Raw genomic sequence first — 20,996 nt, forward strand, 5'->3', positions numbered from 1 at the left:
TGCAACAGTGTTACACTGTTGACTCATATTTAGCTTGTGGTCCACTATGATCCCTAGATCCCTTTCCACAGTACTCCTTCCCAGGCAGTCATTTCCCATTTTATACGTGTGCAACTGATTGTTTCTTCCTAAGTGGAGTACTTTGCATTTGTCCTTATTGAATTTCATCCTATTTACTTCAGATCATTTCTGCAGTTTGTCTGAATCATTTTCAATTATAATCCTATCCTCCAAAGCATTTGCAACCCCTCCCATCTTGGTGTAATCTGCAAACTTTATAAGTGTATTCTCTATGCCATCAACTAAATCATCAATGAAGATATTGAACAGAACAGAACCTAGAACTGATCCCTGCGGAACCCCGCTCATTATGCCCTTCCATCTTGATTGTGAACCATTGATAACTACTCTCTGGGAATGGTTATCCACCCCCCACCCTTATAGTAGCTCCAGCTAGGTTGTATTTCCCTAGTTTGTAAATTATTATTCTCCCATGTTACGCTTTATTCCGACTGTTCAGATTAAACAGAATTTTGGCTCAAGAAGGCTGGCTGGTCACTCCTCTCACCGCTAGTCACGGACTCCCAAAGGGAAGAACCACAGGAGCTGAGCCCACTCAGACCTGCTCGGCAAGCCCAGTCCCCCCACAGTGTGCTGTAGCCCAGAGCCCAGTGTGAGGGTGAGCAGATCGATTGATTCCACCCCGTGGGAGGGAAGGCTACGACACTCGACCTGGCACTGGGAAACCAGAGAGGGGGCAGAGATGCTAGAAGCCCTGGAACGCTGAGGAGTATCTTCAGGGCAGAAATGCTGAAGCCCTCAGCCAGTCTGGACACAGAAATTTGCCCTATGGGACCTGTTACCAGAGAGAACCGTAGCTCTGGATTCCTGTGTTCACAATCGAGCCAGAGAATAAGACCCTTGAAAATGCATTTGTTCATTAAATTTTCAGGAGCAAATAAACCTGAGGCGATTTGGGAACTTGTCACTGACTTTCTACGGAGTCTCCGCTCACTCATCACCTGGCAGGATCGGGCCCACAGCACACGGCACCTCTCGAAATGGGAGCCCTGGAGAAATCCTGGCTTGGGGCATCAGGGTTTTAACACTCCAAGTTCACTTTGAATGTCAGGTTTCTGTGGAGTTTGAATAACCCACCATGAAGCATGGGCAGATGTAAGGGCGGGGTTCCTGAGCTACCGTGCAGTGACTGCCCTCCAGCCCCATCACTGCGTCACCCCGACGGTCCAGATGAGTCCTCTGCCACTGCACAGAAAATCTGCAAAAGAAACAGCTTCCAGCCTTTCCCCTTCACTTTGCATTTTAAAGAGAGTGAAACCTGCCAACGCACCCAATTCCTGCTAGAAGGGGAGCCGCTGACACCAGAGGTCTTCGCCCTAAAGGACCAGGAGCCATTGGAGAGGTAGCACTGGCCGCAGGCAGTATCTGTTCAGACAGGGCGCCAGGTGCCTTTATGAAGCATGCCTGAATATTCCCTTGGGGCCACCTGGCCATCAGGGAACCTCAGCTGCTTGGCTTAGTGTGCACCAGCTTTAACCGCCATCACATCCAATGGCAAACAGCAGGAGGCCAAATCACAGGGGACGTGTGGGGATGCTGCCCAAATGGACTGTAGCACAAGCCCTGCTAAAGGCTCTGCTCCTGGAATCTGGGCTTTTCATCACTGTTCCTATCGTTCTGATTAATCCCACAGCTACCTCGAGAGTCACTGAGTGGTAACAATGATTATGTCATAACTGTGATCTTGCTGAAATAATAATAATAATAATAATAGTAGTAATAATAATAATAATAACAACATAGGGCTAGATTTCTCCCCAGCAACCCCCTTTTCTGCATTACAAACCCAGGGTGCAGGCCAGGGAAGGGAGATTCTAGAAGGCTCCCAACAGGGAAATTTCCCTCAGATTGTTTTTTTGGGGGGAGGGGTGCCCTTCCCTTCTCCCTGAGGAATGAAAAGGGGGACCCAATATCCAGGGATGCCCAAAGTTAGGCATAGATCTCAGTGATCCACTGATAGCTAGGTCTCCCACCCACAATCTCTGGGCCTCCACAACTGCTCCAGGACCCTCTCCAGCTCTCTGCTAGCACAGGCTAATCAGAGATGTGCTGCCAGGGCCTGTCACAGTAACCACTGCCCACACGATCTACTTGGGGTGTTGTACAGGGTGGAGGGGGTTGTACAGGGTGGAGGGGGCTGTACAGAGATGGGAGGGCTGGTTAGAGTAGCTGCTGGGCACAGTACCCCAGCCATAGACTGGTCGGGAGGTTTTGACATTTCCATACCCAGAGCGCAGCCAGAGACTCCATCAGTGCAACCTTCATCTACGTTATGAGGAAGAGGCAGATGAAAAGCCTCCAATTTCTCTTGGGGATCCAGGCACCTGCAGATGGGCAGCATCTTGGGAGCTGAGCTTACAAAGAAAATTGATCATCCATTTTCTATGAAGACTCACCCCAAAACATGGATGAAAAGCAAACATGTGAGTTTGTGTCATAATTTTGCATGAGGGAAAACACTCTGTCTTCCAGCTCAGCTCTAGCTCAAACCATGAGCTTCTGTGCCAGGTGCTACAGGACCACACCCCTACGTGGAATCATTAGCCCCTCATTGGTCTCCCACACTCAGCAGCCCCTGGACATCTCGTAGCATGGCTATGCTAGCAACATAACAGAGGGTGGCCCTGGAAATGGTTTGTCTGCAGCAGCTCATGCATCAGTGGCACAAATGCAGAACATAACAAAGGCCATATTGGGTCAGACCAAATGTCCACAAACGAAGGCACTGAGGGTTGTTTAGCGGACATTGCTGGTCACACAGTCCAGCACTGACAGAGACGCTCTTTCCCTCGGCACTGGGATACAGAGTCCCCTGTTGTAAGGAACAGTAGTATACCACAGAGAGCCGGACATAACAGCGATGGGCTCGCATGGTCACTGGGTACCTGAGGCACAGCTCAGAGGGGCTCTCCTCATATTTAGGCATAAGACATGCACATGCAGTTAAGCAAGGCCATCAACATTTTTAATAGAAAGGGGCATGATCAAAGCTCACCTTCAAATGCCTGCTCCGAGCTTTCTCTTGGACCCAAACAACCCCCTCCCCTACATTCAGCTCCCCCCAAACTTTGTGATGTTGGAAATTTGGACGCAGGGTGTGAAGTCTATCACCAGCACTAGAGAGGCGCTCAGTGCTCATAGAGTGGGTGAGGGTCAGGATCAGACTGAGGAGTAGCCCAGCAGGGCTCTGTTCGGCTAGGTACCACTCTCCAGATCCTTCGCTCTCTGAAATCACATCCTGATTCCCCCTCTTGCTGCCAAAGAATGCTGTGCTATCTCAGGTCTCATCACCAAGGAGTGTTGGGAAGGTTCAGGGTCTCCACCCAGTACCCCATAGCACCTCTATGAGGCATACATGCTGATTAGGCCTCAACTGGAGTATTGTGTCCAGTTCTGGGTGCCACATTTCAGGAAAGAGGTGGACAGATTGGAGAAAGTCCAGAGAAGAGCAACAAAAATTATTAAAGATCTAGAAAACCTCTGAAGGAAGATGAAAAGAAGTGGGTTTGTTTAGTCAGGAAAGGAGAAGACTGAGAGGGGACATAACAGTTTTGAAGTACCTAAAAGATTGTTACAAGGAGGGGGGTGAAAAATTGTCCTCTTCAACCTGTGATAATAGGACAAGAAGCAATGGGCTTAAATTGCAGCAAGGGAGATTTAGGTTGCACATTAGGAAAAACTTCCTAACTGTCGGAGTGGTCAACTACTGGAATAAATTGCCTAGGGAGGTTGTGGAATCTCCATCGTTGGAGATTTTTAAGAGCATGTTGGACAAACACCTGTCAGGGATGGTCCAGATGGTGCTTGGTCTTGCCATGAGTGCAGGGGACTGGACTCGACGACCTCTCGAGGTCCCTTCCAGTCCTATGATTCTGTGAAAATGGGTGAATGTGATCCAGAGGGATATAGGTCTGGAAGTGACCTCATGGCTCCATGAGCCCGGTCTCTGCTATGGCAGGTGACCCTGGCATATTGCCTACTTTATGCACCTGTCAAGCTCCATGTTAAAACCATCTGGGTTGTTGGCCCCACACTGCCATTTTTGGGCAGCTGTTCCAGAACCTCCCTCTACGCATGGTCAAAACCTCCTTCTCCTCTCCAGCCTCAGTTTGCTCCTGGCCAGTTTCTCCCCATTTCTTCTTGGGCAAACACTGTCCTTTAGCTTCAGGAGCTCGGCTCCCCCCTTGGTTTTTACTCCCCTGGTGTATTTATAGAGCAATCCGATCCCTTCTCAGCCTGCCTTGTGTTAGGCTAAAGCAGCCAAGCTCTTTCAGTTTCCTCATCAGCCAGGCCCTCCATTGCCCTGATGATCCTAGCAGCCATTCTCTGTCCCTGTTCCAGCCTGAATTCTTCTTTCTAGCATAGGAGTGAGCAGAATTTTACACAGTTTGCCAGAGAAGGTCTCACCAGTGCCTTGTATAGTGATATTCATAATTCTCTATCTTGCCTAACACATTCTAGGACCTCATGCCTCTTCTTCAAAGCAGCATCACACCTGTGGCTCACAGTCATCCTGGCACTGACTAATACACCCACGTCTTTCTTCTCCTCTCTCGTTTCCAACATACCCTTCGCTGTATAAACAAGTGTGTAGTGACTAGAACTAGGGAGGTGATCTCAGGTCTCTATATGACATTGTTGAGACCAGTGCTGGAATACTGCACACCGGTCTGGTGCCTAGATTGAAAAATTGGAGTGGGTGGAGAAAAGAGCCACAAAAATGACTGAAGGCTGGAGCAAATGCCGGACAGTGGAGACTTCAAGGGCTGACTCTGCTTAGCTTACTAAAAGTAAGGCGGAGAGCTGACTTGATAACCGTGTACAAGCACCTTCACAGGGTCAAAATACCAGCTACTAAGGGGATCGTTTATCAAGCATGGAAAGTTATAATAAGAGCCAATGGCTTGAAGCTGAAACCAGACAAACTAAATGTGGACATGAGGCACACCTTTTTAATATCAAGGGTGTTTAACCACTGGAACAAACTCCGCAGGGAGATGGTGGATTCTCCTGCTATCTCCAAACCAAGACTGGATGCCTTCCTGGAAGATACACTTTAGATAAACGCAAGTGATGAGTTAGTCAGACAAGGTCACTGGGTTCAAGACAGGGGTAAATGGGTGAAATTCTGCAGCCTGTGATATAGAGGAGGTCAGACTAGATCAGTGGTTCTCAAACTTTTTGATTGCGCCCCCATGTCTTTGTGTCTGTAAGAGGGTAGCGTCCCCCCTCCCCGCCGACCACCACCACACAAATACATATAGTGATACATGTGGGGACGGGGCTCCACTTGAATCAGTTGTGGGTTTTTTCTGCTGCATGAATGATCCAAAGATCCACTGTAATAAGACCAAAACAAAACTGTGATTGTGGTCCCTGCTTACAGTGAAATACGCACACTGTGCCATAGCAAACGGATTCACATACAGATGGCACCGACTTTCTATCATGCTCTGCAAACCTAACAGAAATCTGTCAAAATACACAGCACCGCGTAGAATCAAACGCACAGTGCCATCTGAGGACTGGATCTGTCTGGAGGAATTAGCGTGGCTAGTTACTCATTGCTGTGGGTAAAATGTGCAGTCAGGTTTTTCCCCGAAAGCTTCTCATGCCCCCCACACTGGAATACATTCTGCACACCCCAGAGGGGCCCAGCCCCCAGTGTGAGAACCTCCGGACTAGATGATCTAACAGCTCTTTCTGGCCTTACATTCTATGACTTTATGAATCATTGTCTTGAGTGGATAGTTATGTTGGATCCAATTTGAACAAGTTGCTACTTTGAATGCTGACAGGCACTCAGTCAGGAGAGACGCTGGCCAAGAAGAATCTGAATTGTCAAAGTAAAACCAGGAGATATGGTCTTTGTTCTCTAAACCAGGTCCTTTCCTGTCTTGGGGGGAACTCACAACTGTACCACTCTTCCAGCTGGGAACAACACCCCACCTATATAAAATGCTTATCACCAAGCAGGTCCAATTGGACACCTCAGTCTCTTCCCTTCGGGTGTTTGTGACCAGAGCTACACAGTCACCTCCAGCTTCTTTAAAAGTAGTAGTTTTATTGGCAAATCTCACAAAGCATTGGAGAAAATGGTTTGAAAATACCAGGCAACTGTCACACGTCTACACTCATCTATCTCATAGAATCATAGAATATCAGGGTTGGAAGGGACCCCAGAAGGTCATCTAGTCCAACCCCCTGCTCGAAGCAGGACCAATTCCCAGTTAAATCATCCCAGCCAGGGCTTTGTCAAGCCTGACCTTAAAAACCTCTGAGGAAGGAGATTCTACCACCTCCCTAGGTAACGCATTCCAGTGTTTCACCACCCTCTTAGTGAAAAAGTTTTTCCTAATATCCAATCTAAACCTCCCCCACTGCAACTTGAGACCATTACTCCTCGTTCTGTCATCTGCTACCATTGAGAACAGTCTAGAGCCATCCTCTTTGGAACCCCCTTTCAGGTAGTTGAAAGCAGCTATCAAATCCCCCCTCATTCTTCTCTTCTGCAGGCTAAACAATCCCAGCTCCCTCAGCCTCTCCTCATAACTCATGTGTTCCAGTCCCCTAATCATTTTTGTTGCCCTTCGCTGGACTCTCTCCAATTTATCCACATCCTTCTTGAAGTGTGGGGCCCAAAACTGGACACAGTACTCCAGATGAGGCCTCACCAATGTCAAATAGAGGGGAACGATCACGTCCCTCGATCTGCTGGCAATGCCCCTACTTATACATCCCAAAATGCCATTGGCCTTCTTGGCAACAAGGGCACACTGCTGACTCATACCCAGCTTCTCGTCCACTGTCACCCCTAGGTCCTTTTCCGCAGAACTGCTGCCTAGCCATTCGGTCCCTAGTCTGTAGCTGTGCATTGGGTTCTTCCGTCCTAAGTGCAGGACCCTGCACTTATCCTTATTGAACCTCATCAGATTTCTTTTGGCCCAATCCTCCAATTTGTCTAGGTCCTTCTGTATCCTATCCCTCCCCTCCAGCGTATCTACCACTCCTCCCAGTTTAGTATCATCCGCAATCCACAATCATCTCACGTCTGACTGCAAGCTAAGTTAGACAGGCTTTTCTCTGGAGATAGAGGATCAGACCTGGCCCAACTTACCTTCTTTTGGAATGCCAAGGAGCTCTTGGGACCCAGCCTAGTTTTCCTGTGTCCCTGAGAGCATCTTCCCATCTGTTTACCCCTTTCTTGTGGAAGCAGCCTTTGCTGAAACCTGTGTGAGCCTGGGTCCATTCACTGCAGTGCTCAGCCATGTCCATATTACAGGGCCTAGGTGTGAAGCTCACCTTTGCCCTCAGATTGCTGCCACAGACATCAAGGGGCTAAACTCATGGGGCTTCCCAAAAACCCGCTGTCAAAGGAGGCTGTGATAAGAAGCCTTTTATAGACCAGTGTCAGAGGTGGAACCCTGACCTAGCCCTGATCTTAGGGTCTCTGAGTATCTGAGCCCTTTGAATGTATTTATGCTCCCGTCACTGCTGTGAGGCAGGGCAGGGCTATTATCCACCTGTGCAGAGGCTCAGAGACAGCCAATGGCTTGCCCACGGTCACACATGTCAGGGAATCAAACCCAACTCTCTTGAGTCACAGAACCGTGCCCAGATCACAGGACCAGCCTTCCAGCCATCTGAGCAGTGACAGGCCTGGCTGGATTGTCTGCTGTGCCAGAAGAGCTCCCCGCTGTGCTGCAGGGAGCACGGAGAGCAAGGAGCCAGGTACAGTGGTTTGACTTGCTGGCCTGTTCTCCCCCTGAGCGGAGTTCAGGGCAGCCTGGGGCCTCGGCTGGCCTCCACCCATTAGTATCGGCTTCCAAGATCACAGCCCACTCTGGCCAAGTCCCTGTAGACAGGGGCCACCCCAGAGTGTCCCCTTGGGGCCTGAGGTAGCCCTGCTCTACCTTTCCCTCTAAGATCCTTGAAATGACTTATGCTCAGCCTAGAATACTTAAAAAAGGAGCCCCTTTCTGGGGTTGCATTAATTCAGTCTTCTCCAAAACACAAGGTCTCCTAACCCCCAGATCCTTAGCTCAGGAGCCCCCCCACCACCTTGCTAGCTGGGTCCAGCATTGGTTCAAACTTCCCACATCCCTATTCCTCTTTTTCCCCTGAAGCCCCGCCCCCTGTCCCATCTCTTCCACTAAGCCCTGCCCCCTGCTCCTCCACTTCCCCTGATGCTCCGCCTCCCAGCCAGCCCAGAGTCGGGCCATGGTAAGAGCTGCCCCAGGAGCACAGGATGTTGTGGGGAACCCTGGACTCTCCACTTTCCCTGGGTTGTACATCCTAGTGGGGGGAGGCATCAAATGTGGAGGGTCTGGGGCTCCTCACAGTGGGTGTGGCTCTCTGGGCAGCTCTTACCACAGCCTGGCTCTGGCTTCCAGCCTGGAGACAGGGCAGAGGGAGGGACCTCCAGGGAAGAGGATCCAGGATGAAATAGGTGGCTGTGTTTTTTGTCTCCCGTGCCTCCAGCCCTGGAGACGGGTGATGAACTGACCCTTCACTTGACAAATGCCCTGATTATCCTCTCACGAAGATGTTTGCTTTTCACGCTGTACACAATTGGATTTATCAGAGGTGGGACCAGCAAGTAGACATAGCCCAGGACCGTTTGAAGCAAGTGAGAAGAGCTATTCCCGAATCTGTGTGTCACAGCCAGGCCAATGTCTGGCGTATAGAAGACCAGGACGGCACAGAGGTGGGAGACGCAAGTGTTCAGGGCCCTGAGGCACTCCGTGTGGGATGCGATGCTCAGCACTGTTTTGAGGATCATTGCATAAGAGAGGAAGATGAGCAGCGAGTCCAACCCCACTGTTAAGAGTGTAGTACACAAGCCATAGATGTAGTTGACTGTGATATCCGAACAAGCCATCCTCATGACCTCCTGATGCACACAGTAGGAATGGGAGAGGACGTTGTCTCGACAGTAATGGAACCGTTTAAGGAGAAAGGGAAGTGGGAATATTACAACCACCCCTCTTAACATAAAAGCCAGTCCCATTTTGGCTATTCTTGGTGGAGTTAGGATGGCAGCATATCTCAGTGGGTTACAGATTGCGATGAAGCGGTCAAAGGCCATCAATAAGAGAATGGAGGATTCAAATTTTGCAAGCGAGTGGATGAAGAAGAGCTGGGCAAAGCAGGCATCGAAGCTGATCTCCCTGGATTTGAACAAATATATGCCCAGTATTGTCGGTATGGTGACTATCGATAAGCCAAGGTCTGTGATGGCCAACATGGAAAGGAAAATGTACATGGGCTCATGGAGACTTTGATCTGTTTTTATAATGAACAGAATAACTGAATTTCCTGCTATGGAAATAACGTACATGAAACAGAAGGGGATAGAGATCCACAGATAGACGTCTTCCTGCCCAGGTATCCCGGTGAGAAAGAACACTGCAGAGTTCAAGTTGGTGTCATTGACAGCTGACATAATGTACTGGGCAGGTCTGAGGAGTTCTGAACTTTTCTTCCTGAAAGGAAAAAGAACAGGAAACTAGATAATATTTAGTGAGACATCTTTCTGCTCTCAGTGCAAGTCTAGAGACCCCCAGGAGCTCAATGAAGATCAGCAAAAGCATATCCATGGATCCAAGGATAGGAAGATAGGCACTGCCAGACTGGATCAGACCTGTAGTCCATCTAGCGCCCTATCCAGTGGCCAGTTCCAGACGCTGCAGAGGAAGGTGGTAGAAGCTCTGCAATAGGCAGCTATGAATGACTTGCTCCTCAGGAAAGTTTTCCCCTGACACCCACTAGTTAGACATAGTTTGTGGTGTGAATCACAAAAGTGTATAGCCCTTCCAAGACTCTTCTTTAAAAAATCCTCAAGACTGTAATTGGATTTTCTGGTTACACATATAAACATCCCCTACCTCTTTGAATCCTGCTAAGCTCTTGGCCCCTTTGATATCTTGTGGCAGGGAGTTCCGCAAGCTATGTGAGCACTGTGTGATTTTACAATTGTGACCTTTCCACAGACACCCTTTCTGGCCCTCCACTTCTGAGCGTGGCCCATAGTACCATGACAGGTGTATAAACACATGGCAAGTGCATGGTGAAAACAGTCATTGCATTTATCTGTCCTGCACTGAAGCTATTTATAAATGTGTTTCTTTGCAGCATTATATATATATATATATATATATATATATATATATATATATATATATATATAGTCTTTATTTGTTCCACTCCTAAGAGTTCAAATTATGCCACTGCATGTTTGCAGTACATGGGATAAATTCCTAGGTCCAGGTTCTTAATTCAATAAAATTGACTTCAATCGCATTACTCCAGATTTACATGTGTAATTATGATCAGAACTGGGCTCTATTAACTTTCCCTTAACTAAGGTTCACATTAATACACTCTGACCCCCAAGAATCCCTCCATGGGAAGCTGGAGTGCGTGGCCTGGCCAATGTTGCCTGACTCCAGAGAGTTTGATCATCCTACAAGCTTCCCTTCATCCTCACGGGACCGGCATCCTCTCTCCATCCAAATGTCTGTACATATTTTTTGGTAAGTTACAAGTTAACACAGACAGTTACTTCAGCGGGGCAGAGGAGGGGATGGTGTCCGAAATGGGTGAATATGCAAACACTAGGTTTACACTAATATCCGGTTCAGTGTGTATATACTTAAGCCATGGTCTGTAAGAGATAATGGCATAAATTGCATATAACCACTATTACACTCCCCTTTCAGCTCTCGTCTTTGCCTAAACACAGACCAGCAGTTCTCTTCTCTCAGTCCTTTTTGGAAAATCTTGCAGAGTGATTGAATGCACGACCCTGAATATAAGTGTTAGAAACAACTTCTGCTCAGTTACCAGGAGACAGTGTCATAGAATTGTTCACTGAACAAAGAATCAAGAGCACAAACCCATTCCACACAGTATTTAGAATACTTTTGACATACTTTCTAAAGAAAAAAACATTAAGCAGTAAAGTTTCCATTGCTCCTTCCTGTAGAGTTTCCAGCAACTCTGCTGCTGGCTTTCAATCTTCATTCATATAATGAAAGTTTGGTTTGTAATATTTGTATTACAATGAAAAGTTTGGGCACAATATTTCATAGAATCATAGAATATCAGGGTTGGAAGGGACCCCAGAAGGTCATCTAGTCCAACCCCCTGCTCAAAGCAGGACCAATTCCCAGTTAAATAATCCCAGCCAGGGCTTTGTCAAGCCTGACCTTAAAAACCTCTAGGGAAGGAGATTCTACCACCTCCCTAGGTAACGCATTCCAGTGTTTCACCACCCTCTTAGTGAAAAAGTTTTTCCTAATATCCAATCTAAACCTCCCCCACTGCAACTTGAGACCATTTCTCCTCGTTCTGTCATCTGCTACCATTGAGAACAGTCTAGAGCCATCCTCTTTGGAACCCCCTTTCAGGTAGTTGAAAGCAGCTATCAAATCCCCCCTCATTCTTCTCTTCTGCAGGCTAAACAATCCCAGCTCCCTCAGCCTATCCTCATAAGTCATGTGTTCCAGTCCCCTAATCATTTTTGTTGCCCTTCGCTGGACTCTCTCCAATTTATCCACATCCTTCTTGAAGTGTGGGGCCCAAAACTGGACACAGTACTCCAGATGAGGCCTCACCAATGTCGAATAGAGGGGAACGATCACGTCCCTCGATCTGCTCGCTATGCCCCTACTTATACATCCCAAAATGCCATTGGCCTTCTTGGCAACAAGGGCACACTGCTGACTCATATCCAGCTTCTCGTCCACTGTCACCCCTAGGTCCTTTTCCGCAGAACTGCTGCCTAGCCATTCGGTCCCTAGTCTGTAGCTGTGCATTGGGTTCTTCCGTCCTAAGTGCAGGACCCTGCACTTATCCTTATTGAACCTCATCAGATTCCTTTTGGCCCAATCTTCCAATTGGTCTAGGTCCTTCTGTATCCTATCCCTCCCCTCCAGCGTATCTACCACTCCTCCCAGTTTAGTACAGTTTACACATCTGTACTTTTGCACACATGTCAACCCATTCTTTCCCCTCTGATCTTCTCTCAGAGGCGACTTCTCAGGTTAGAGAGCAGCATAAAATGTTGCATCCGTTATCTGGATTTCTTCAGAACCTGAACAGACTGAACATTTCAGCCCCCACTCAGTCACTCGTCAGCAACCAAAAATCTAGTAGCTCCCCTGTCCATGGGTTAATGTCTGACGGGTTCTCCACAGGTTCTGTTCTGTCAGTCTGTAGCCTGTCTCCGGAGTGGTAACCAGCAATGGGATCAGAATAGAAAATATTCCTTCCCTGAGCTCTCACTCTCTAGTACAGAGTAACCTCAGCACCTCTTATTCACCCACGATGAGGGTTTGCAAGAAGTGGATTTCAAAGTCAAACACATGAGTATTCATGGAAATGCAACTTCATTTCCCACAGGTAAATTCTCAATCTCTCTCTCTCTCTCTCTCTCTCTCTCTCACTGTGTCTATATTCTGCATTCATAAAATCCGTAGCACCCGGGAACGGCATTGTGACAGACATGGAGCTGAGCGGCCATAATCAATGCGTATGTTGAACCCAGTTCTTAGGATATGTGCTGTAGAGTTATATTGGGTTAACTATTGGGATGTTTATGTTTTGGCTGTGTCATAAATATAAAGGGAACTGTAACTATCTTTCTGTATACAGTGCTATAAAATCCCTCCTGGCCAGAGGCAAAGTCCTTTTACCTGTAAAGGGTTAAGAAGCTCAGGTAACCTGGCTGGCACCTGACCCAAAATGACCAATGATGGGACAAGATACTTTCAAATCTGGAGCGGGGGGGGGGGGCAGGGGGAAAGGCTTTGGTCTGTCTGTGTGATACCTTTGCCGGGCACAGATCAAGGATGCAAGCCCTCCAACTCCTGTAAAGTTAGTAAGTAATCTAGCTAGAAAATGTGTTAGGTTTTCTTTGTTTTGGCTTGTGAAATTTGCTGTGCTGGAAGAAATGTGTATTCATGTTTTTGTGTCTTTTTGTAACTTAAGGTTTTGCCTAGAGGGATTCTCTATGTTTTGAATCTGACTGTCTGTAAGATTATCTTCCATTCTGATCTTATAGAGTTGTTCTCTTATCTTTTTTTGTTCTTCTAATAAAGTTCTGTTTTTTAGGAATCTGATTAGGTTTTTTGGGTCTTAAAAATCCAAGGCTGGTTTGTGATCATCTTGTTTATTCTCAAGCCTCCCCAGGAAAGGGGGTGTAAGGGCTTGGGGGGGATATTTTGGGGAAATAGGAACTCCAAGTGGTCCTTTCCCAGTTCTTTGCTGCCACGATGAAGTGATTTAGACATACTGTTCAAGGACAAGGCGAAATTTGTGCCTTGGGAAAGTTTTTAACCTAAGTTGGTAAAAATAATCTTAGGAGGTCTTTCATGCGGGTCCCCACATCTGAACCCTAGAGTTCAGAGTGGGGAGGGAACCCTGACAGGCTGTATGGGGAGAAACCAGTCTGGCTTATCTTCGTTTAATAGCAGGCTGTTGGAAAACAAGCAGGAAGGGAAGCAACAACTCAAGAAAAAGAAAGCACTTCAGGGAGGTGCAGAGACAACACTGGGGCTACAAGCTGAGAAGAGCCTGTTTCTGGGCTCCAGCCACGTTGCCGAGTTCACAATGCTGAGACTCTCTTCAGACTGACAGGCACAGATACCAGTGGGGAAGTCTCAAGGCCCTTGGCCTGCCTGGGTCCCCCTCAGAGCAGGAGGGCTTGGGGTCAGAAGACTGTTGTTTGAAAACCCTCTTATTTTCCCCTGTTAGGCTTTAGTCCTGCTGTTTAGATTAAACAGTATGTTGGTTTGGGAAGGCTGGCCGGTCACTCGTCCCACCACTAGTCACGGACTTCCAAAGGAAAGAGTCACAGGTGCCGAACCCACTGGGACCTGCTCGGCAAGCATAGTCGACCTGCAGTGAACTGTAGCCCAGGGCCCAGTCTGAGGGGGGGAGGATCACGGGATTCCAGCCCATGAGAGGGCAGGGTCTGAGGCCTGACATCTGTCACTCAGAGACCAGAGAGGGGGCAGACATGCAGGTAGCCCTGTAACTCAGAGGGGTATCTAGAGGGCAGAAATGCGGAAGCCCTCAGCCAGTCAGGAAACAGAAATATGCCCTATTAGATCTGTTACCACAGAGCAAAGCAACTCTGAATTCCCGCCTTCACAATCGAGCCAGAGAATAAAAGCTTTGAAAATACATTTGCTGATAAAATTTCCAGGAGCAAATAAACCTGAGGCCATTTGGGACCGAGTCACTGATAATCTGTGCGGTGTCATCTTGCTCAGCCCCTGGCAGGATCGGACCCAGAGCACACGGAACCTGTAGAAATGGGACCCCTGGAGAAATCCTGACTTGGGGCATCGGGGTTTGAACACTTTGAGGTTGCTTTCAATGTAAGACTACTGTGCTGCTTGAACAGATCACCATGGAGTATGTGCAGATGTGGGGGAGGGGTTCCCAAGCTGCCTAGCGCTGCCTGCCCTCCAGCCCCGTCACTGAGTCACCCCGACAGCTCAGCTGAGTCCTGTGCTGCTGCACAGAACATCTGCCCATGGAAACGGCTTCCAGCCTTTCCCCTCCACTTTGCATTTTAAAGATAGTGAAACCTGCCAACGTACCCAGTTCCTGCTAGGCGTGGAGCTGCTGACACCAGAGGTCTTCACCCTAAAGGACAAGGAGTCATCGGAGGGGTTGCACGGGCACCAGGCAGTATCTGTTCAGCTAGGAAGGCATCTGTCTTTATGAAGTATGATTGCACATTTCCTTGGGGACCACTTGGCCATCAGGGAACCTCAGCTGCCTGGCATAATGTACATCAGCTGTAACCCTCGTCATGGCCAATGGCAAACTGCAGGAGGCCAAATCACAGGGGACGTGCGGTGATGCTGCCCAACTGGAGTGCAGCTCCAGCCCTGCTGCAGGATCTACTCCTGGAATCTGAGCTTCTAGTCACAGGGCTACCTCGGGGGAGGCCGAGTTGTAACAATGATGCTGTCACAGCTGTGAGCTTTCCATAATAAAATTAATAAATAAGTAAATTAATAATAATAATTAACAATAACATAGGACCAGATTTCTCCCCGGTGGCCCCCTTTCCTGCATTACAAACCCAGCGTACTGGCCAGGGAAGGGAGATTTCACAAGGCTCCCTACAGGGAAATTTCCTTCGGATCATTCCAGAAGGGGAGGTCGCTTCACTTCTCCCTGAGGAATAAATAGTGGGCCACAGGATCCAGGGATCCCCAAAGTGAGGCACAGATCTCAGTGATCCACTGGCAGCTCGGCCCATCCACAATCTCTGGGCTTCCACAACTGCTCTAGGACCCTCTCCAGCTCCCTGCTAGCACAGGCTCATCAGAGATGTGCTACCAGGACCTGTCACAGTAGCCACTGCCCACAGCATCTGCTGAAGGGGCATTGTACAGGATGGAGGGGGCTGCACAGAGATAGGGAGGCTGGGTAGAGTAGCTGAGGGGCACAATAACCCAGCCCTAGACTGGTCGGGAGCTTTTGACCTTTCCATGCCCAGAGCGCAGCCAGAGACTCTGTCAGTGCAACCTCCATTTATGTTCTGAGGGAGAAGCAGATGAAAAGCCTCCAGTTTCTCTTGGGGACCCAGGCAGCTGCAGCTGGTTAGCATCATGGCAGCTGAGCTTTCAGAGAAAAATGATCCGTTTTCTATGAAAACTCAGCCCAAAAAATGGAGAAAAAGGAAACATTTTAGTTTGTGTCAAAATTTTTCATGGGGGAAAAATCCTCTCTGTTTTCCAGACCAGCACTAGCTCACCCCAAGCGCCTCTGTCTCGTGCTACAGGACCACACCCCTAGGTGGCAGCACTCGCCCCCCATCAGCCTCCCGCACTCAGCACCCCCTGGATGTCTGCTAGGGTGGCTACACCAGCTCTCTAGCAGAGGGAGCCCCGGGAAATGGCTTGTCTCCAGCAGCCCATCCATCGGTGGAACAATTTGTGAACATAAGAACGGCCACATTGGGTCAGACCAATGGCCCATCTAGCCCAGTGTCCTGTCTTCTGACAATGGCCCATGCAGATACTTCAGAGGGAATGAACCAAACAGGGAAATTATCGAGTTATCCATCCCCTGACGTCTGCTCCCAGCTTCTGGCAGTCCAAGGTTTAGAGATACCCAGAGCATGGAACTGCATCCCTGACCATCCTGGCTACTAGGAACTCATTTAGTCCTTTTTTTTTTTTTTGGTCCAGTTATACTTTTGGGCTTCACAAAATCCTTTGGCAGTGAGTTCCACAGGTTGACTGTATGTTGTGTGAAAAAATACTTTCTTTTTTGTTTTGAACCTGCTGCCTCTTAATTTCACCAGTGACCCCTGCCTCTTATGAAGGGGTAAATAACACTTCCTTATAGACTTCCTCCACATTACTCATGATTTTATACACCTCTATCATTCCCCCCCCCCAAGTTGTCTCTTTTCCAAACTGAATAATCCCAATCTTTTTAATCTCTCTTCATATGGAAGCAGTTCCATACCCCTAAACATTTTTGTCACCCTTCTCTGCAGTTCTTCAAATTCAAACGTATCTTTTATGTGATGGGGCGACAGGAACTGCGATCAGTATTCAAGATGTGGGCTGCAGTACATTGAGTGCATGCTTTCAGAGAACTATCCACAATGACTCCAAGATCTCTCTCGAGTGGTAACAGCTAATTTAGACCCCATCATTTTATATGTATAGTTGGGTTTATGTTTTCCAATGTGCATTACTCAGCACTGAATTTCATCTACCATTTTGTTGCCTGCTTAACCCATTTTGTGAGGTCTCTTTGTAACTCTTCATAATCTGTTTTGTACTTATGTATATTGAGTAGTTTTGTACCATCTGTACATTTGGCATCTCTCTGTTTACCCCCTTTTTCCAGATCATTTATGAATATGTTGAACAGCGCTGGTCCCAATACAGACCCCCTGGGGGACACCACTAGTTACTTCTCTCCCTTCTGAAAAATGGCTATTTATTGCTGAGCTTTGTTTCCTATCTTTTAACCAGTTACTGATTTAGGAGAGGACCTTCCTTCTTGCCCCATGAGCTGCCCGAGGGCCCAGCAATTTAAAAGGGCCTGGGGCTCCTGGCTCCCGCTACCGCAGTAGCCCCAGGCCCTTTAAATTGCTGCCAGAGCCCCAGATGGCACAGGCCAGGCAGCACCGAAGGGCTGGCTGGAGGAGGCTGACCCCAACCCCGCCCCTTCTGCCCAAGGCCCCACCCCGATCACCATATCGCACATGTTTGTTGACCCCCTTAAAGAACTCTAAGAGATGGGTGAGGCAGGATTTCCCTTTGGAAAGCTGTATTGATTCTTCCCCAACAAACTGTGTTCAACTATGTGTCTCATCATTCTGGTCTTTACTATTGTTTCAACCAGTTTGACCGGTACTGGCCTGTATTCCCTCGGAAGCCTTTTATAAACATCAACATCACATTAGCTATGTGCCAGTCATCGGATACAGAGGCTGATTTAAGCCATAGTTTACATACCACAGTTAGTAGTCTGATTTGATCATTTGTTATCTGAGTTCCATCAGAATGCTTCCATCTGGTCCTGGTGACTTATTACTGTTTAATTTATCTCTTTTTCCAAAACCTCCTCTATTCACACCTCAGTGTGAGACAGTTCCTCAGATTTGTCACCTAAACAGAATGGCTCAGGTATGGAAAGCTCCGTCACATCCTCTGCAGTGAAGACTGATGCAAAGAATTCATTTAGCCTCCTGGCCACAGCCTCATCTTCCTTGAGTGCTCCTTTAACCCCTCGATCTTTCAGTTGTTGTTTGGCAGGCTGACCGCTTCTGCTGTACTTTGTCATGTTATTGACATAAACTGGGACCGTATAGATCATTGTTGTTACCAAGGTCCTGTAATGGCACCAAATCTTGTATAAAGGAGGTCAAATAAGGTGTCTAAGACAAGGTTATGATTTGGTCATTATGATTATGCTGTCTGAATGTGTGTTTCATTTTTGTATTTGAAGTTATGAATATTGGCTATGTACTTGTATCTCAATGTGTTTGATTCTAAGTAGCACCAGTGAAGCATTTGGCCAGCTTATTGAGAAGGGACTCTTCAGATTAAGTGCCCAATCAAGAAACACTTAACTGACAATGGACCTTGGGAGACTCCAATCCACATGAGAAGTCTTCCTGGGAACATTCAAAGTAGCATGTGAGCAATGGCTGCTCTCCCTGTAAGGAACTGAGTCATGCATGGACATGTGATTGCCCATGCTCCATCTTGCTGCTGTGATTTTCCACAGTAAGAACAAAGGGGTGTCCTTCCACATGGCAGAGATTATAAAAGGCCCTGGAAACCCATCCATTTTGTCTTCAATCCAGCTTCTTACCTCTGGAGGAATGTTGCTACACTGAAGCTCTGAACAAAGGACTGAATGACCCATCCAAGCTGTGGATGGACTCCAGAGACTTGATTTGAACCTTCAGTTTATTCCATCACTGCTGCAAGCCTGAACCCAGAACTTTGCCATCACTGTATGTAATTAACTCCATTTAACCAATTTTAGCTCTCATCTATATTTCTTTCTTTTTATGAATAAACCTTTAGATTTTAGATTCTAAAGGACTGGCAACAGCGTGATTTGTGGATATGATCTGATTTGTATATTGACCTGGGTCTGGGGCTTGATCCTTTGGGATTGAGAGAACCTTTTTTCTTTCAATGGGGTATTGGTTTTCTTAACCATTCATCCCCATAAGTCTGCGGAAGAGAAGAATGAGGGGGGATTTGATAGCTGCTTTCAACTACCTGAAAGGGGGGTCCAAGGAGGATGGATCTAGACTGTTCTCAGTGGTAGCTGGTGACAGAACGAGGAGTAATGGTCTCAAGTTGCAGTGGGGGAGGTTTAGGTTGGATATTAGGAAAAACTTTTTCTCTAGGAGGGTGGTGAAACACTGGAATGCGTTACCTAGGGAGGTGGTGAAATCTCCTTCCTTAGATATTTTTAAGGTCAGGCTTGACAGAGCCCTGGCTGGGATGATTTAGTTGGGGATTGGTCCTGCTTTGAGCAGGGGGTGGGACTAGATGACCTCCTGAGGTCCTTTCCAATCCTGATATTCTATGAGTCTATGATTCTATGATAAGGAGTGGCTGCTGATGGTGGTACTGGGAAACTGGAATGTCTAAGGGAATTGCTTGTATGACTTCTGGTTAGCAAATGGGGTGAGACTGAAGTCGTCTCTGTTTGGCTGGTTTGGCGTGCCCTAATAGTAAAGGACCCCCAGCCTTGGGCTGTGACTGCCCTGCTCTAAGCAATTTGTCCTGAATTGATACTCTCAGTAGCGTCCCACCAGAGGCAGCATCGTTACACCCCACTCATTGTTTGGCAGGCTGACTGCTTCAGCTGTACTTTAAAAAAAAATCGCTGTTAATTTTTGTGTCATTTGCTTGTTGGTTTTCAGATCTTCTGAACTTGGTTCACAGTGTCACCAAAGTCCATTAAACAAGTCTGAGTCACACTCCCCCCAAAATCATGAGATTGGCTTAAAAATAATGGGATTTAAAAAAACACTAATGTGCGGGTTCGTTTTAAAGTGCCTTTGGTTTCTCACCCTTTGGGGTCACCTGCTTCAGGTTTTCTAGCTTCTCTGCAACTCACTTTTTTAAATAAACTTTTTAAAGAAAACTGAAAGTTGAGATTCCCGAGCAGTCTTGTGATCCCAGAATCTGGGGCTTTCAGACAGACAGGAACTAGTGCAAGACTCCCAATAAAATCCCAAGAGGGGGCGCTGCTGGCCGTCTCTCAGGCAGAGCACCCACAAACGAAGGCACTAGGGTTGGTTAGCAGACATTTCTGGGCACACAGTCCAGCAGTGGCAGACACACTGTTTCCCTCTGCACTGGGCTACAGAGCCTCCTGTTGTAAGGAACAGGGTTATGCCACAGACAGCCGGACATAACAGTGACGGGCTCGGAGAGTCACTGGTTCCTCAGGCACAGCTCAGAGGGTCTCCTCCTCTTGCTCAGGCATGAGACATGCACACACCGGCTAAGCAAGGCCATGCACGTTCTTAACAGAAAGGGACGTGACCCAAGCCCAGTTCCAAATGCCTGCTGCTAGCTCTCTATTGGACCCAAACAACCCCCTCCCCCAGATCCAGCTACCCCCAAATCTGGTGATAATGGAAATTTGGACGCAGGGTGTGAGGTCTATCTCCAGCCCTAGAGCAGCTCTCAGTGCTCATGGAGGGGGTGAGGGTCAGGATCAGAGTGAGGGGCAGCCCAGCAGGGCTCTATTCAGCCAGACAACACTCTCCAGACCCTTCACTCTCTGAAAGCACGTCCTGATTCCCCCTCTTACTGCCGAGCTGCAGGAGGGGCCCGGACTCCCTCGTCAAAGGGGGCTGTGCTGATGACAGGCCTCATCACCAAGGGGTGTTGGGAAGAGTTCAGGTTCTCCACCCACTGCCCCAAATTGTCCCTATGGGGCACACCGAGCTGAAATCTCTCTAAGGCACTTAGCTCTGGCCCCAATTATAGTAGCATCTGAGCACCTCACACTCTGTAACATGTTTATCAGCACCACACCCCATGCGGTAGGGGTGTGCTATTAACACCACTGGGCAGATCCCAAGGCCAGAAGCCACCATTGTGATCCTTTAGTCTGACCCCTGCCTAGCACAGGCCAGAGACCTGCCCCCAAAATAATTCCTGGAGGAGTGCTGTTAGAATAACACCCTGCCTTGATGTAACAATTTTCAGTGATGGAGAATCTACCACGGCCGTTCATAGATTGTTCCAAAGGTTAATTACCCTCATTGTTTAAAAAATTACCCCTTAGTTACAGTTTGAATTTGTCTAGCTTCAGCTTCCATCCATTGGATCCTGTTACAACTTTCTCTGATAGACTGAAGAGCCACATGCAGCTGCTTACAGACC

General features: G+C 47.9%; 1 protein-coding gene across 1 annotated transcript; it reads right to left on the minus strand.

The window, feature by feature from the left end:
• Positions 1-8,590: 8,590 nt before the first annotated feature.
• On the minus strand, positions 8,591-9,526 carry LOC311513655 (olfactory receptor 51G2-like; the record flags this gene model as incomplete). Its single annotated transcript, XM_084615624.1, has 1 exon — positions 8,591-9,526. One exon carries the CDS (start codon positions 9,524-9,526, stop codon positions 8,591-8,593), a length of 936 nt encoding a protein of 311 aa, XP_084471750.1.
• Positions 9,527-20,996: the final 11,470 nt, after the last annotated feature.

This window comes from Lepidochelys olivacea (assembly GCF_965140295.1).
Source record: "Lepidochelys olivacea isolate rLepOli2 genome assembly, chromosome: 1".
In the NCBI taxonomy this organism is placed as follows: Eukaryota; Metazoa; Chordata; order Testudines; family Cheloniidae; genus Lepidochelys; species Lepidochelys olivacea.